The sequence below is a fragment of the Tachysurus vachellii genome, chromosome 7, assembly GCF_030014155.1.
Source record: "Tachysurus vachellii isolate PV-2020 chromosome 7, HZAU_Pvac_v1, whole genome shotgun sequence".
Taxonomy (NCBI): Eukaryota; Metazoa; Chordata; class Actinopteri; order Siluriformes; family Bagridae; genus Tachysurus; species Tachysurus vachellii.
The window spans coordinates 20,706,897-20,723,569 of NC_083466.1; the positions used below are offsets into that span (position 1 = coordinate 20,706,897).

At 34.0% G+C, this 16,673-nt stretch overlaps 1 protein-coding gene across 5 annotated transcripts; it reads left to right on the top strand.

Annotated features, from left to right (window-relative positions):
* The first annotated feature begins 2,222 nt into the window (after window positions 1–2,222).
* On the top strand, window positions 2,223–16,479 carry LOC132848830 (butyrophilin subfamily 1 member A1-like). 5 transcript variants are annotated; one of them, XM_060874855.1, is made up of 16 exons: window positions 2,223–2,312; window positions 4,794–5,144; window positions 5,360–5,638; window positions 5,890–5,991; window positions 6,587–6,619; window positions 7,694–7,720; window positions 8,055–8,081; window positions 9,195–9,221; window positions 9,556–9,582; window positions 10,664–10,690; window positions 11,024–11,050; window positions 12,135–12,161; window positions 12,495–12,521; window positions 13,841–13,867; window positions 14,741–14,767; window positions 15,790–16,479. In XM_060874855.1, exons 1-16 carry the CDS (start codon window positions 2,261–2,263, stop codon window positions 16,335–16,337), a joined length of 1,635 nt encoding a protein of 544 aa, XP_060730838.1. In that variant the 5' UTR covers window positions 2,223–2,260; the 3' UTR covers window positions 16,338–16,479. The 5 variants fall into 5 exon arrangements, with proteins under 5 accessions (XP_060730838.1, XP_060730839.1, XP_060730840.1 ...); XM_060874856.1 differs by lacking the exons at window positions 11,024–11,050; window positions 12,135–12,161 and having other exon boundaries at window positions 15,790–16,478; XM_060874857.1 differs by lacking the exons at window positions 7,694–7,720; window positions 8,055–8,081 and having other exon boundaries at window positions 15,790–16,478.
* Window positions 16,480–16,673: the final 194 nt, after the last annotated feature.

Consider the following 16,673-nt stretch of genomic DNA (forward strand, 5'->3'; position numbering starts at 1 on the left):
TTATGAAATACAGCAAAAACGTGTCAGACACTCAGTGTCTGGTTACTGGTTAGAGACAGCTGAAGGTTTAAAAAAGAAAAAATCTCCGACAGGCAGAGACGCAATGCGAGTCGCATTCTACCAAGCAAGCACCACGTCTGAACGAACCCACGTTTACCAGAACTCTACTGGTTAGTAAGTACGTATTATTAACGTTACAACCCGAAGTATAAAGCTGAAGAAACCCTAAACGTTAACGGAAAAGACCCGCGAACCCGAGTGACTGAGGGAGAGACAGAGAGCTGTTCTGTGTGTGACTGTGAGTGAGCAGAGCGAGACACAGCAACACAATACATCTGTATGTGTGTAGGGGAGGGGCGCTGTGACTAGCCTATCACAGAACGCTGACACAATCAGCTGCCCAATGATGATTTTCATTCAATCCGAGCACAGATATTGACTCGTATTACTCGTATAATACTCGTACTCGGCAGAAGTGCTTTATCCGTACCGGATACTCGTTTCAGCCGAGTATCCGGCTCATCTCTAACATTTACAAAATAACATTTTGGTCTTATCACTCCAAATGTCTAGGTTCTGTCTGGCATACTGAAGGCGGGCCTTTTTGTGGCATGGCTACAGTAACAGCTTTCTCCTGGCACCTTTTCCATGCAGGTCATTTGTGTAAAGTACCTCCTTATTGTGCTCATTTTACTACAACACTTTTTTCAGAGCAGCCTGTATTGTAAGTTGTTTGTGGCTTTTCTTTGCATCCCGAACAACTCTTCTGGCAGTAGTGGGTGAAATCTTTCTTGGTCTACCTGACCGGAGCTTAGTATCAATGGAACCTCTTATTTTCCACCTCTTTATCAGAGTTTGAACAGTACTTACTGGCATTTTCAAGTGTTAAGATATCTTTTTATGTCCTTTTCATGCTTTATAAAGTTCAGCTACCTTATTACACAGGTCCATTGGCAGTTCTTTTGTCTTCCCCATGGCGCAGTATCCTGCCAAGTTGGGGCATCAACTCATGAGCTGAGAAACTCACTGACTATTTATACACAGACACTAATAACAATTATAAATAAAAATGAGTCACGTGTAATAATGTCCCTTTAAATAAAAAATACCACATAATTATGCACTATGTAACTCCAAGTCAATCACACTTCTGTGAAATCAAACTGCCCACTTAGGAAGCAACACTGATTGACAATCAATTTCACATGCTGTTGTGCAAATGGAACAGACAACAGGTGGAAATTATAGGCAATTAGCAAGACACCCCCAATAAAGGAGTGGTTCTGCAGGTGGTGACCACAGACCATGTCTCAGTTCCTAGGCTTTCTGGCTGAGGTTTTGGTCACTTTTGCTGGCGGTGCTTTCACTCTAGTGGTAGCATGAGACGGATTCTACGACCCACACAAGTGGCTCAGGTAGCGCAGCTCATCCAGGATGGCACATCAGTGTGAGCTGTGGCAAGAAGGTTTGCTGTGTCTGTCAGCATAGTGTCCAGCCACATTGCACCACAGACTGTCCAGGAGTTGGTGGATGCTTTAGGCCAGGTCTAGGAGGAGATCCCTCAGGAGACCATATGCCACCTTATCAGGAGCATGCCCAGGCATTGTAGGGAGGTCATACAGGTACGTGGAGTCCACACACTCTACTGAGCCTCATTTTGACTTGTTTTAAGGACATTATATCAAAGTTGGATCAGCCTGTAGTGTGTCTTTCCACTTCAATTTTGCGTGTGACTCCAAATCCAGACCTCCATGGGTTAATACATTTGATTTTCATTGATAATTTTTGTGTGATTTTGTTGTCAGCACATTCAACTATGTAAAGAACAAAGTATTTAATAAGACTATTTCATTCATTCAGATCTAGATTGTGTTGCTTAAGTGTTCCGTTTTTTGAGCAGTGTATATATTCTATATTATGAAAAGTTATGAACAATTACACAATGCCTGCTTAATATTATCTATAAGTCATCCATCTGACATAAATCACATTAAGCTCCTCTTTACTGAACCATAACAAAGTTTTTCAAACAGATTTTTTCAATCACATTAAACCTTTGGGCTTAAATTTTAATCATGTTTAAAGAAATACATTTGAACCAATTCAATGTTCAGCAAAGTTACAGGAAGAGACAAAGAGGAGGTTTCTGTAGAAAAAAGGTGTGACTAATGAAAAGGTATCACGTGACACAAAATGAAAATAAAAGTGTTGACAAAGAAGCTTCTAACGTCGTCTTACGATACACTGTCTATCAGGGATAATGCTTTGGTGTGTGACTCTTATTCTTGTCAGCTTTGTAAAATCTCGATCAGGTATGAAAACTCTTTGTGCGTGTGTGTGTGTGTTTGTGTATGGAGTGACAATATTAAAAATGATACCGTTTACTTGTCACATTTGTTACATTTCAAATGGAAAAACAAAGCTCATCTGCAGTTGAATTTCCTGTCTTTCGAGTTACAACCCTGACATGTTTTAATCTCAATAGAAATTCACCATTTGCTATTTCACTCCCTCTGGCGTTGTGTACAGAGCCTGAAAAAACTTAAATGTGATCGCAATTCCTTTTGCATTTGTGTTTCCAACATCTGCACATAAATAAATTATTATTGGGGGGTGGGGGGTGTTATATTATGTGACTTCATTCACGGCCAAGCGCCTCGTGGTCAGTGAACAGGACAGAACACAATTATTTCTCTACTGATTACCTCTTACTGTAAAGACGTATAATTTTAGACCGGTTAAGTGAGTTTGTGTCTGTTCCAGAGCTGCAGCAGCTGGGAGATTGACTTTGCCATTATACTGTTAAAGGCTTATTTTTTCTGTATCAAATGTACAAACAAAATAGACATACAATCTTATTTCAAAATGTAAACAAATTAACATCTTTGATGGAGATACCAATAATTACCCATCAGAAAGACAAATCGAGAGAAAAAAGTAACAAAGAGAGAATTATTTAAATTAAATTAATCAAAAAGTAAAAAAAGTAAAAAAAGGCTTTTGTATTATTAACCCATTTTAATGTTTTATACATCTAGCGCCCCCGTTTGTATAAAATGTGGGGTTTCATTTACCTACAGTCCCCAAATGGGTCAGTAACAACATAAAATAGTCCACTGATATTTACCCACTTGATGCACTTGCCCACCATGCATTGTTTTCTGGGAGGCACCGTATAGTGATAAAAAACGTGCGAGGGCCCGCCATCGCTGCTTGCAGCTATATTTTGAATCTTAAGCTCTTTTTATCAAAACTGATATTTTGTGCTTATATTTATATTGAGTTGCATATGAATATTCTCAGTCATCCATGCGAGGTTATCTGGAAGTTGAGTAACTTCTTTAGCCTGAGGAAAGTCGGCAGGACAGTAAGAAAGAAGTCCAGTTGATATATTGATATGACTCCAGGCTCAACTACCAAACTATTGAGTCATACGTACTGTACATTTAGTTAGAACATTTGTCTTTGTGAAAAATGACATAGGCCACCACTTGGCAACATGCTGCAGATACACAAAGTACATAGAAATGTATAAAACTGATGCATTAAACTGGCAGTACGTTCAGAGAGGCTCAGAAACAGCATCTGCAAATTCTTCCGCATAGTGCACACATTAACAAACTTGAAGCCACACCGACTGCATGTAGAAACACGCTGCAATCTGAGAACACATCAGAACCACTGCAATAATCTGAAAACACAGCATACATTGTTTATAAGGAAATGGAAATGTTTCAAAAGGACATGTGCTATTAAGTTGCCTTCAAGTCGTATATAATTATTCTACATCCCATATCTGAAGTCATAATACAAGCATCATGTGTAAATGCTTTGTTGTTGTAAAGAACATGAAGCATGCACAATGTCCGGTTTATTCATACATATTTTCTTCTCTTGTTTAACTTTTATATTAACAACAAAGCACAATTTATTTAGGTACCTTGCTAACGATAAAAGGAATTTTCTTGCTTATATACATAAATAAATATGACCACCAAGCACTAACAATAAAATAGTTTAAGTAAGATTAACCTGTTCACATAAAGTGCATGTGTGGAACCTTGTTCAAACAGTGCAAGACAAAAACAATGCAAGACCTGAGACAGTGCAAACAGACAATACAATACACTTCCTGGTGGGGAAATTCTTATTTACAATAATTCCTATAGCACCTAAAGACAGCAAAACCTCTTGGCAGAGAATTATATTTAATTTATTTCAGTTCTATCTGTATGTTTTAATATGATCAGTCTTAATCTTACTGCGTTTATGTAAGTTGTTCTTAACGTGAATTCATAATGTTAAAGTAATATAAATACAGGTTACCCTACAACCTCTATTTCCTCTTCCTATGTCATTTTTTATCCCATGTGGCACCATCAAACATGTAACAGTTCAAGTTACAGAGTCACATTTTCCCCATTCAGGTGTTTAATTTGAATTATAATTTTTTTTGTAAACTTTTGCAAACAAAATATGTATTTTACTAAATTAATTTGTTGATTTATATCTATTTTACATCATAACATCAATCATCCACCAGAATAGTGTGACTCTGATAAGTGCCTGTTGGAAACTACTCACATGTATTTAACTTTAATGTTTGCCATTAATGACCTGTATTTCTTTAATGTACCTTAATTGTTTTTTGTAATACATAAATACTATCGACATGGTGGCTTAGTGGTTAAAAACTTGCTTCTATATTTAAAAATAATGTATACAATTAAATAAAGTCAGTCATGTTACATGCACAGAATATAGTGATATATTGTATTTGCTCTTTATTACAGAGAGTTTACAGGTTATTGGTCCAGAAGCTCCTCTTGTTGCTGTAGCTGGTGAAGATCTGATTCTGCCCTGTTTTATCAAACCCAACACCAGTGCTGTGGACATGACAGTGGAGTGGATGAGAATAGAGGAAGTGGCTTCATTAGTGCATCTCTATAGGGATCATGAAGACAGAAATGAAGGTCAGGCTCAGTCCTACAGAGAAAGAACATCACTGTTTAAAGAAGAGCTACAGAAAGGCAACACTTCACTCAAACTCTCAGATCTCAGAGTCTCTGATGAAGGAGAATATAAGTGTCTTGTTGAGGAAAAATCCTGGTACGATGACATCATTGTGAAGGTCATTGTAGAGGGTAAGATCAAGTTCTGTGATGAAGGTTTCACAAAATTTCAGAAAAACTAAATTTTGCCTTGTCTTGGTTTTAGTATTTAGTGTTGGACCTCTGTTGGGAAGATTTAATTACTGATGTTTTAGTATTATTGATGTTTTCTTTTCTAATTTATGTTTATTACTGTCTGTTTGTATCATTAAAATCTAATATTATTTTTTTTTCTTTATTGACTGTAGCTCAGGGAAGCCACCCAGTGATAATGATGGAGAGTTTTGATAACTCAGGAGGGATTAATCTAGTGTGTGAGTCCAGAGGCTGGAAACCTGAACCTGATGTTCTGTGGCTGGACAGAGAAGGAGTCACTCTGACTGCTGAAGATACACAGATACACAGAGACACTGAGCTCTTCAGTGTGAAAACCAGCATCACTGTTTATGATTATAGCGACTCTAACAGGTTTTACTGCAGACTTCAGCAAAAACATCACATGCTGGAGACAGAAATTATCATCAGTAGTAAGTGTCTGTGAATATAAAACTTTTACACTTGTTAGATTGTTACATTCTATGTAATCATTACAGATTAAAATAATTAATAATGACACATGAACTTGATGAACACCATTTACGCATCTGAACTTACATGTTATTTTTATTTTATCTATTAACAATAACTGCAACACTGTTGTGTGTAATAATACACCTTGTACCTATAAATTAATTGAGGGTTTAAAATATGTGATGTGTTAAATGTGGGTTTATTTTAGGTAAAGTCTTTCATGCTTGGAAGTGGATTGTCGGGATCTCAGTTTCAGCATGTCTTATTGCTGTTGGATTGATCGTAACTGCAGTTGTTTGTCACAAGAAAGGTAAAATTTAATAACACCACAACATTAAGCATAAACATGATTACTGATTACTCTCTTAATGGTTTATTTTAGTTTATATTTTACATCACATCACAAATCTGTCATTTTAACTGGGGTGTGTAGACCATCATATTAGCAGAAAATTACAATCCACAATCTACAGACATTGTAATGCCAGATGTCCAGTAGAGGACATAAGAGGACATAAAATGATGATAGTGTATGTACAAGTAAATGCTGCTAAAAATAAATCACTTCTAAACAGAGCAGAGAAACAGATAAAATCTACTCGTAAAAAAAAAAAAAAATAATAATAATAATAAAAACACATGGAAGGAATTCTTTAATTTAATAATTCTTTTATTAATATTTTGCTTAATTAAAATACAAATTACAAATTTACTGTGTGTCATTCTCTATGCATTTTATAACTTAACCACAACACAGCCACCAATCTGTCAGTCACTTGTGTAATCTGCAATCTTTTGTGTTGTCAGTGTTGCAGTGTGTAATCATTTTTGATTCATTTATATATAGATTTTCCACAAAATATTTCAAACCAAATTTGCTTCATCAAATCTTTTTTTATCCACAGAGATGCAGAAGCAGACTATTATCTCTCAAAAAGGTGAGAGAATGTTTTTGTGCTTTTAAGATCATACTGTACCTATGATGTAACTGAGAAAGTTAAATAGTGAGAGGTGTCTTTAGAGATGTGTTCATAAATAAAAGTACACAAAGGTATCTGGGACGTTTGTGAGGTTGTTTAGGCTGCTGTAGTGATGTAGGTTTCACACAAAAGGTGTTTAAAACGGGTTTAAGACAATGTTAACTGTTTACTGAAATTATTATAATAAGTTGACTGATCTGAGATATGAGTTTTTATAAACTGAAAATTCAGATTCATATATCTGAAACTTTTCTGATATTTACTTGTAAAAAAAAATTGGACACCATTTATAATTTTCATTTCAATTCAAAATGATGTGCCACTTTCAGTCTATTTCATAAAATCCCAATAAAATACATTTTTGTTTGTGGTTGTAACATGTCAAAACGTGGAAATATTCAGTGGGTATGAATACTTTTGCAAGTCACTATATGAGTTTTTACAAACTAAAAAAAACTTTTGACACTTGGAGAATATAGAATGTAATGAATATAAATCTTATTAACACTTTAGTTTTAGATCATTAACATGATTTGTCTGGCAGTCATATGGGCTTCATAAAATCAATAAGAATGACCTATAATAGATATAAACCACAGTATAGGGCAAAAATGTGTTCAACTGCCTTCTGTGAGGTTTATTAATGATATCTACTTCTTACAAGATCATGGAACTGAATGGTCAGTACATTTGTACACATTTTTAATGGAGCTCTAGTCTATAAAGTTGGATAACTTTTTCTGACAGTTAATGAAATTATCTTTTAAAATGTTAATTTATTTACTTATTTACTAATTAAATTAAATTTTGTTTAAAGATATGAAACTGTTATATGTGACATGCAAAAACAGATGACTCAGTAACTGGGCAAATACTTCCCCTCTATGCAAGTTAGCAGATTACATTATTTTGTAGAATAATATTGCATGTAGGTGAGCACAATGTCTTAGACACCACATTTCTGCTGTCAGCTCTTCAACTATAGCTGACTAATAAGTGTAATATTAATATATTAATTCTGTCTGTTTTCAGAGAGACAGATACAGATGCTGAAAACTGGTAATTATACCTGAACTTCTTAACTATTTTATACAGTGTCTGAAGCGCTGTGAGTTGAGATCATGAGTTTCTGTCATCAGCACTGCATGTTATACTGCTGTTTTAATGCTGAGACTTCACCAGGAGTGACTGTGGTTATAAGAAATCTGATGGCGAATGCTATTTATTTCATCTATAAAATCTATTTAATCTGATGGTATTTGCTATTTTGACTGACTTTGATTAAAATGATGAACTATGTAAGCTAGCATTTTATACATTTGATTGTGGTTTAAAATATTTCAAAAATATTTTTTTAAATAAATCTGTTTAATCAAATCGGTTTTATCTTCAGAAATGAGGAAGGAGAAGGAGTACACAGGTGAGATTTTTTTGTGCTTTTAAGAACATATGGATTGAAAAAATTATAGATAGAACATAAATCAACATCAACAGACTCCAACCTCCAACAGACAGACAGTTAAATAGTGAGGTGTCTTCAGTTATGTGTTCACACTGAATAAATGTCATCACAAAAGTATCTGGGAAGTTTGTGAGGTTGTTTAGGCTGCTGTAGTGATGTAGGTTTCACACAAAAAGTGTTTAAAACGGGTTTAAGACAATGTTAACTGTTTACTGAAATTATTATAATAAGTTGACTGATCTGAGATATGAGTTTTTATAAACTGAAAATTCTGATATCTGAAACTTTTCTGATATTTACTTGTAAAAAAAAAAATTGGACACCATTTATAATTTTCATTTCAATTCAAAATGATGTGCCACTTTCAGTCTATTTCATAAAATCCCAATAAAATACATTTTTGTTTGTGGTTGTAACATGTCAAAACGTGGAAAAATTCAGTGGGTATGAATACTTTTGCAAGTCACTATATGAGTTTTTACAAACTAAAAACAACTTTTGACACTTGGAGAATATAGAATGTAATGAATATAAATATGATTAACACTTTAGTTTTAGATCATTAACATGATTTGTCTGGCAGTCATATGGGCTTCATAAAATCAATAAGAATGACCTATAATAGATATATACCACAGTATAGGGCAAAAATGTGTTCAACTGCCTTCTGTGAGGTTTATTAATGATATCTACTTCTTACAAGGTCATGGAACTGAATGGTCAGTACATTTGTACATGTTTTTAATGGAGCTCTAGTCTATAAAGTTGGATAACTTTTTCTGACAGTTAATGAAATTATCTTTTAAAATGTTAATTTATTTACTTATTTACTAATTGAATTAAATTTTGTTTAAAGATATGAAACTGTTATATGTGACATACAAAAACAGATGACTCAGTAACGGGGCAAATACTTCCCCTGTATGCAAGTTAGCAGATTACATTATTTTGTAGAATAATATTGCATGTAGGTGAGCACAATGTCTTAGACACCACATTTCTGCTGTCAGCTCTTCAACTATAGCTGACTAATAAGTGTAATATGAATATATTAATTCTGTCTGTTTTCAGAGAGGCAGATACAGATGCTGGAAGCTGGTAATTATACCTGAACTTCTTAACTATTTTATACAGTGTCTGAAGCGCTGTGAGTTGAGATCATGAGTTTCTGTCATCAGCACTGCATGTTATACTGCTGTTTTAATGCTGAGACTTCACCAGGAGTGACTGTGGTTATAAGAAATCTGATGGCGAATGCTATTTATTTCATCTATAAAATCTATTTAATCTGATGGTATTTGCTATTTTGACTGACTTTGATTAAAATGATGAACTATGTAAGCTAGCATTTTATACATTTGATTGTGGTTTAAAATATTTCAAAAATATTTTTTTAAATAAATCTGTTTAATCAAATCGGTTTTATCTTCAGAAATGAGGAAGGAGAAGGAGTACACAGGTGAGATTTTTTTGTGCTTTTAAGAACATATGGATTGAAAAAATTATAGATAGAACATGAATCAACATCAACAGACTCCAACCTCCAACAGACAGACAGTTAAATAGTGAGGTGTCTTCAGTTATGTGTTCACACTGAATAAATGTCATCACAAAGGTATCTGGGAAGTTTGTGAGGTTGTTTAGGCTGCTGTAGTGATGTAGGTTTCACACAAAAAGTGTTTAAAACGGGTTTAAGACAATGTTAACTGTTTACTGAAATTATTATAATAAGTTGACTGATCTGAGATATGAGTTTTTATAAACTGAAAATTCTGATATCTGAAACTTTTCTATTTACTTGTAAAAAAAAAAATTGGACACCATTTATAATTTTCATTTCAATTCAAAATGATGTGCCACTTTCAGTCTATTTCATAAAATCCCAATAAAATACATTTTTGTTTGTGGTTGTAACATGTCAAAACGTGGAAAAATTCAGTGGGTATGAATACTTTTGCAAGTCACTATATGAGTTTTTACAAACTAAAAAAAACTTTTGACACTTGGAGAATATAGAATGTAATGAATATAAATCTTATTAACACTTTAGTTTTAGATCATTAACATGATTTGTCTGGCAGTCATATGGGCTTCATAAAATCAATAAGAATGACCTATAATAGATATATACCACAGTATAGGGCAAAAATGTGCCCTATATCTTCAGAAATGAGGAAGGAGAAGGAGAATGTGTACAAATGTACACATTTTTAATGGAGCTCTAGTCTATAAAGTTGGATAACTTTTTCTGACAGTTAATGAAATTATCTTTTAAAATGTTAATTTATTTACTTATTTACTAATTAAATTAAATTTTGTTTAAAGATATGAAACTGTTATATGTGACATACAAAAACAGATGACTCAGTAACGGGGCAAATACTTCCCCTGTATGCAAGTTAGCAGATTACATTATTTTGTAGAATAATATTGCATGTAGGTGAGCACAATGTCTTAGACACCACATTTCTGCTGTCAGCTCTTCAACTATAGCTGACTAATAAGTGTAATATGAATATATTAATTCTGTCTGTTTTCAGAGAGGCAGATACAGATGCTGGAAGCTGGTAATTATACCTGAACTTCTTAACTATTTTATACAGTGTCTGAAGCGCTGTGAGTTGAGATCATGAGTTTCTGTCATCAGCACTGCATGTTATACTGCTGTTTTAATGCTGAGACTTCACCAGGAGTGACTGTGGTTATAAGAAATCTGATGGCGAATGCTATTTATTTCATCTATAAAATCTATTTAATCTGATGGTATTTGCTATTTTGACTGACTTTGATTAAAATGATGAACTATGTAAGCTAGCATTTTATACATTTGATTGTGGTTTAAAATATTTCAAAAATATTTTTTTAAATAAATCTGTTTAATCAAATCGTTTTATCTTCAGAAATGAGGAAGGAGAAGGAGTACACAGGTGAGATTTTTTTGTGCTTTTAAGAACATATGGATTGAAAAAATTATAGATAGAACATGAATCAACATCAACAGACTCCAACCTCCAACAGACAGACAGTTAAATAGTGAGGTGTCTTCAGTTATGTGTTCACACTGAATAAATGTCATCACAAAGGTATCTGGGAAGTTTGTGAGGTTGTTTAGGCTGCTGTAGTGATGTAGGTTTCACACAAAAAGTGTTTAAAACGGGTTTAAGACAATGTTAACTGTTTACTGAAATTATTATAATAAGTTGACTGATCTGAGATATGAGTTTTTATAAACTGAAAATTCTGATATCTGAAACTTTTCTGATATTTACTTGTAAAAAAAAAAATTGGACACCATTTATAATTTTCATTTCAATTCAAAATGATGTGCCACTTTCAGTCTATTTCATAAAATCCCAATAAAATACATTTTTGTTTGTGGTTGTAACATGTCAAAACGTGGAAAAATTCAGTGGGTATGAATACTTTTGCAAGTCACTATATGAGTTTTTACAAACTAAAAAAAACTTTTGACACTTGGAGAATATAGAATGTAATGAATATAAATCTTATTAACACTTTAGTTTTAGATCATTAACATGATTTGTCTGGCAGTCATATGGGCTTCATAAAATCAATAAGAATGACCTATAATAGATATATACCACAGTATAGGGCAAAAATGTGCCCTATATCTTCAGAAATGAGGAAGGAGAAGGAGAATGTGTACAAATGTACACATTTTTAATGGAGCTCTAGTCTATAAAGTTGGATAACTTTTTCTGACAGTTAATGAAATTATCTTTTAAAATGTTAATTTATTTACTTATTTACTAATTAAATTAAATTTTGTTTAAAGATATGAAACTGTTATATGTGACATACAAAAACAGATGACTCAGTAACGGGGCAAATACTTCCCCTGTATGCAAGTTAGCAGATTACATTATTTTGTAGAATAATATTGCATGTAGGTGAGCACAATGTCTTAGACACCACATTTCTGCTGTCAGCTCTTCAACTATAGCTGACTAATAAGTGTAATATGAATATATTAATTCTGTCTGTTTTCAGAGAGGCAGATACAGATGCTGGAAGCTGGTAATTATACCTGAACTTCTTAACTATTTTATACAGTGTCTGAAGCGCTGTGAGTTGAGATCATAAGTTTCTGTCATCAGCACTGCATGTTATACTGCTGTTTTAATGCTGAGACTTCACCAGGAGTGACTGTGGTTATAAGAAATCTGATGGCGAATGCTATTTATTTCATCTATAAAATCTATTTAATCTGATGGTATTTGCTATTTTGACTGACTTTGATTAAAATGATGAACTATGTAAGCTAGCATTTTATACATTTGATTGTGGTTTAAAATATTTCAAAAATATTTTTTTAAATAAATCTGTTTAATCAAATCGTTTTATCTTCAGAAATGAGGAAGGAGAAGGAGTACACAGGTGAGATTTTTTTGTGCTTTTAAGAACATATGGATTGAAAAAATTATAGATAGAACATGAATCAACATCAACAGACTCCAACCTCCAACAGACAGACAGTTAAATAGTGAGGTGTCTTCAGTTATGTGTTCACACTGAATAAATGTCATCACAAAGGTATCTGGGAAGTTTGTGAGGTTGTTTAGGCTGCTGTAATGATGTAGGTTTCACACAAAAAGTGTTTAAAACGGGTTTAAGACAATGTTAACTGTTTACTGAAAATTTTACAGATACAGTAGGGTGTGTGTGTGGTCAGAAGTAAATAAACGACTGAGATGGACTACTATTCTTACCGATGACTAAATGATCACTAAACACAAATATCTGACATTTTAAAAGGGTATAAACGTTTATAAAATTTCCATTGTATTGGCAGAAAATTACAATCCATAATCTACAGACATTGTAATGCCAGATGATCCACTAGAGCAGGGGCCTTCAATCTTATACACAAAGGTCTGGTGTGGCTTATTCCTCTTATTCTTCTTCAAAGCAGAAGAATAAGAGGCGTTGCTTGATATCTGAGACTGGATATGAGCTGATTAAAGTGGAGTCAGTTGTGTCTGAAATCCTGCAGCCACATCAACACTTTGTGGGTAAGATTGAAGAGCCCTGAACTAGTGACACAAAATACAGATGTAAGTGTGATGGTAGTTTATGTACAGATAATTGCTGCTACAAATAAATCACTACTAAACTGAACAAAGAAACAGATCAAATCTACTCAAAATATTACTGGAAATGAATTATTTAATTTCATTAAATTTATTAAGCATTTGGTATATCAGAACAATATTATAGGAATCTGGAATGACATTCCATTAATGTTTATAAATCAATTCATTATAAGAAAGAAAGAAAGAAAGAAAGAAAGAAAGAAAGAAAGGGTAATGTCATTTTAAGGCCACCTGTATAGAGCTTTTAAAATACATTCATAAGCATAGCATAAATATTTTATAAAGCAGTCTCAAATTTATTTGTCAAAGATATGAAGATATGAATCTATTGTATGTGACATGCAAAAACAGAGGACTCAGTAACAGGGCAAATAATTCCTCGGTATGCAAGTTAGTGGATTACATTTTTTGTAGAATAATATTATTATGATAATCATAATTGAATTTACAAATAATTCACTAAAGAACTGAACGTAAGAAACAAATCAGATCAAATTAAATCTGGTTTACACACACACTTCTTGAATAGAAAATAATAATAATGTGTTAAACAGTATCAAGTATCTAAATAGATCTCTAATATTAATATTTTTCTCTTTTCAGAACTGCAGAGACTGAGTGTGGAATACGGTAATTACACCTGATTTTATAAAAATTTAGGATTTTCTGTGAGTGTAATATTTACAGTTCCCTCCAAATGTGTTGGGTTGTAAAGTCAATTGTATTTTGCTCTACACTTAACACTGGTTTGAGATCAACATGTGAACATGCAACAATAGATCAGATTTTCAGCCTCCTGACATTTACAGCTAGATGTGTTAAACAACTCAGAAAATGGCACCTTTTGTCTGAACCTGTGTCTTTTCAAGTGAAATAAATGATTGAAATGTGACTGATACGTGTCCCTTGTTGCCCAAAAGTGCACTGTTAGATTGATTCACGATGAAGTACAGAGATGAGCTACAAAAGTGATGGAATGGAAGAAAGGATCTGCTCATGATCCAAAACATATGAGCTTATCTGTGAAAAATAGCGTCATGACTTGGGCTTTCATGGCTGCTTCTGCACTCACTAATCTTTATTAATGATGTAACTCAGGATGGTAACAGCAGAATGAATTCAGATGTTTACATTCTGTCAGACAATTTACAGAGAAATTCACCCAGTCATATTGGAAGGAACTTCAACATTCAGCAAATGACCCAAAACACACTGGCAGCAAAATACTGGACTTAATCAGGGGGAAAAGTGGAAGGTTTTATATTGGCCAAGTCAAAAACCAAACCTTAACCAAACTGAGCAACATTTCACCTCCATTTCACACCTAAAACTAACAATAACTGAAAGAAGCTGCAATACAAGTATTGAAAGCATCACAAAAGATAAATGCAGCAAATAAATAAAATGTAATTTTTGTACATTATTGTATATATTTTGTATATATGATGTGTTTAAAGTTACTTTATTTGGACTATATTGTCATTAAACTACATGTTTTCACAGAGTTATTAAAGAAGAAGCAGTATGCAGGTAAGAATAATTCTTTACAGTTAAAGGCCCCAGATTAAAACCATCCTAACTGTAATAATACAGCACAGAACTACCCACTTTTAGGGCTTTTGTTGCCCCACATTGCTTCCACATGGTCCTCTGCTTTCAGGTGCGAATCCACACAGGATGCAAAACAAACATAGAGACAGAGACATAAGCAGGTCAAAGTCACAGCACAAACCTCATAACACAAGCAGGTAGCAACAAGTAGCCAAAGTACAATAATAGTCCACCAGCGCAGGTCTTTAATCCACGATGGTCACTGTCCATAAACAGGAAATAATACACACACGGGAAATAATCCACGGGGAAAATGGGAGAGCAAAAATAGTGAAAAAAAAACAAACAGAAAAAACACCAGAGCCGAAAACCAAAACAAAGTGCAGCAGCAAAAAGAGCACGACTGAAGTCCACAAAAACAGGTGAAACAAAAAGGAAAAGTAACTCCAACCTGGTAAAAGTCCACTCGGGCAAACAGCAGCGAGTCCCTGAGAAATAACTAGAACAGGAGGACGGTGAGAAAACTCACAGATCACGACGTAACTGTAGAGAGATCATCTGGTGAAAATCACACAGAAACACTTAAACAGCGCTGCCGGGATTCAGTGGCTGCTGACCGGTAAGTGACGTCACCAATGACCGCCGCAAACTGGAACTCCGGAGGAATCCGCTGACATCAAGTCAATATTCACATCTATTTTTTTACTGTTCACTAATTCACATTCAATATTACAGTGTTTCAGCATAGAAAAGTCAAGTTTATCGTCCGTGTTACTCAGTGTTAGGTAAAGACAATCGAGCCTGGAGCATGTTGTACAGTTTTGTGTCCTGACATTAAATAAACACACAAAGGTTTTAGTCCAAATTACAGACTTGGAGTAAATCACTGTTCTTTCCCCTTCAATGTTCAGCTTTATGATTGGATTGAATTCAGCTTCACTGGATGATGATTTAATATTTTTACCTGTTTACTCATATCACACACTGTGTGTTTCTCTCAGTGGATGTGACTCTGGATCCTGATACAGCAAATCCATCTCTCATCCTGTCTGCTGATGGAAAACAAGTGACACGTGGAGACACACGACAGAATCTCCCTGATACACCACAGAGGTTTAATTCTGTCTGTGTTCTGGGAAAGCAGAGTTTCTCCTCAGGGAGATTTTATTATGAGGTGCAGGTCAGTCGAAAAACAGCCTGGATATTAGGAGTCGCGAGAGAGAACATTAACAGGAAGGAGTGGGTGATTATAGAGACTCCACAGGATGGATTCTGGACTGTATGGATGAGGAATGAGAATCAGTATGAGGCTCGTGCTGGTCCCTCTGTCCCCCTCACACTGAGAGAGAAGGTGGAGGTTGTGGGGGTATTTGTGGATTATGAGGAGGGTCTGGTCTCCTTTTATGATGTGAAGTCCAGATCTCATATCTACTCTTTCACTGGTCAGTCTTTCACTGAGAATCTCTATCCATATTTCAGTCCTTATTTACATGAAGACGGTGAAAATTCAGCACCACTGATCATCTCTCCTGTATTTAAGACTGAATGAATTTTTAGTCAAATTTTCTTACAAATTTATTTATCTATTAAATGGTAAGAATAAAAATAAATATTTCACTTTTTTAGTTACATTTTAAAAACACATTTTCCCTTTTAAAATTCTGTACAGATTATTTTAATACCTGTTTTTTATTGTAATCCTAAAGTCTGATTGTTATGATTATGTGACATTATGATTGTGGAACTTTGTCATTATAAATCACATATAAATAAAGATCATTTACAGTTTACTTTGAGTTTTACTGAAGAATTGAATTTGATCAATAAAATGTATAAAGTTCAGCTGCTGATGTCTGTGTAGATAAAAACAAACTAAACTCTGTTT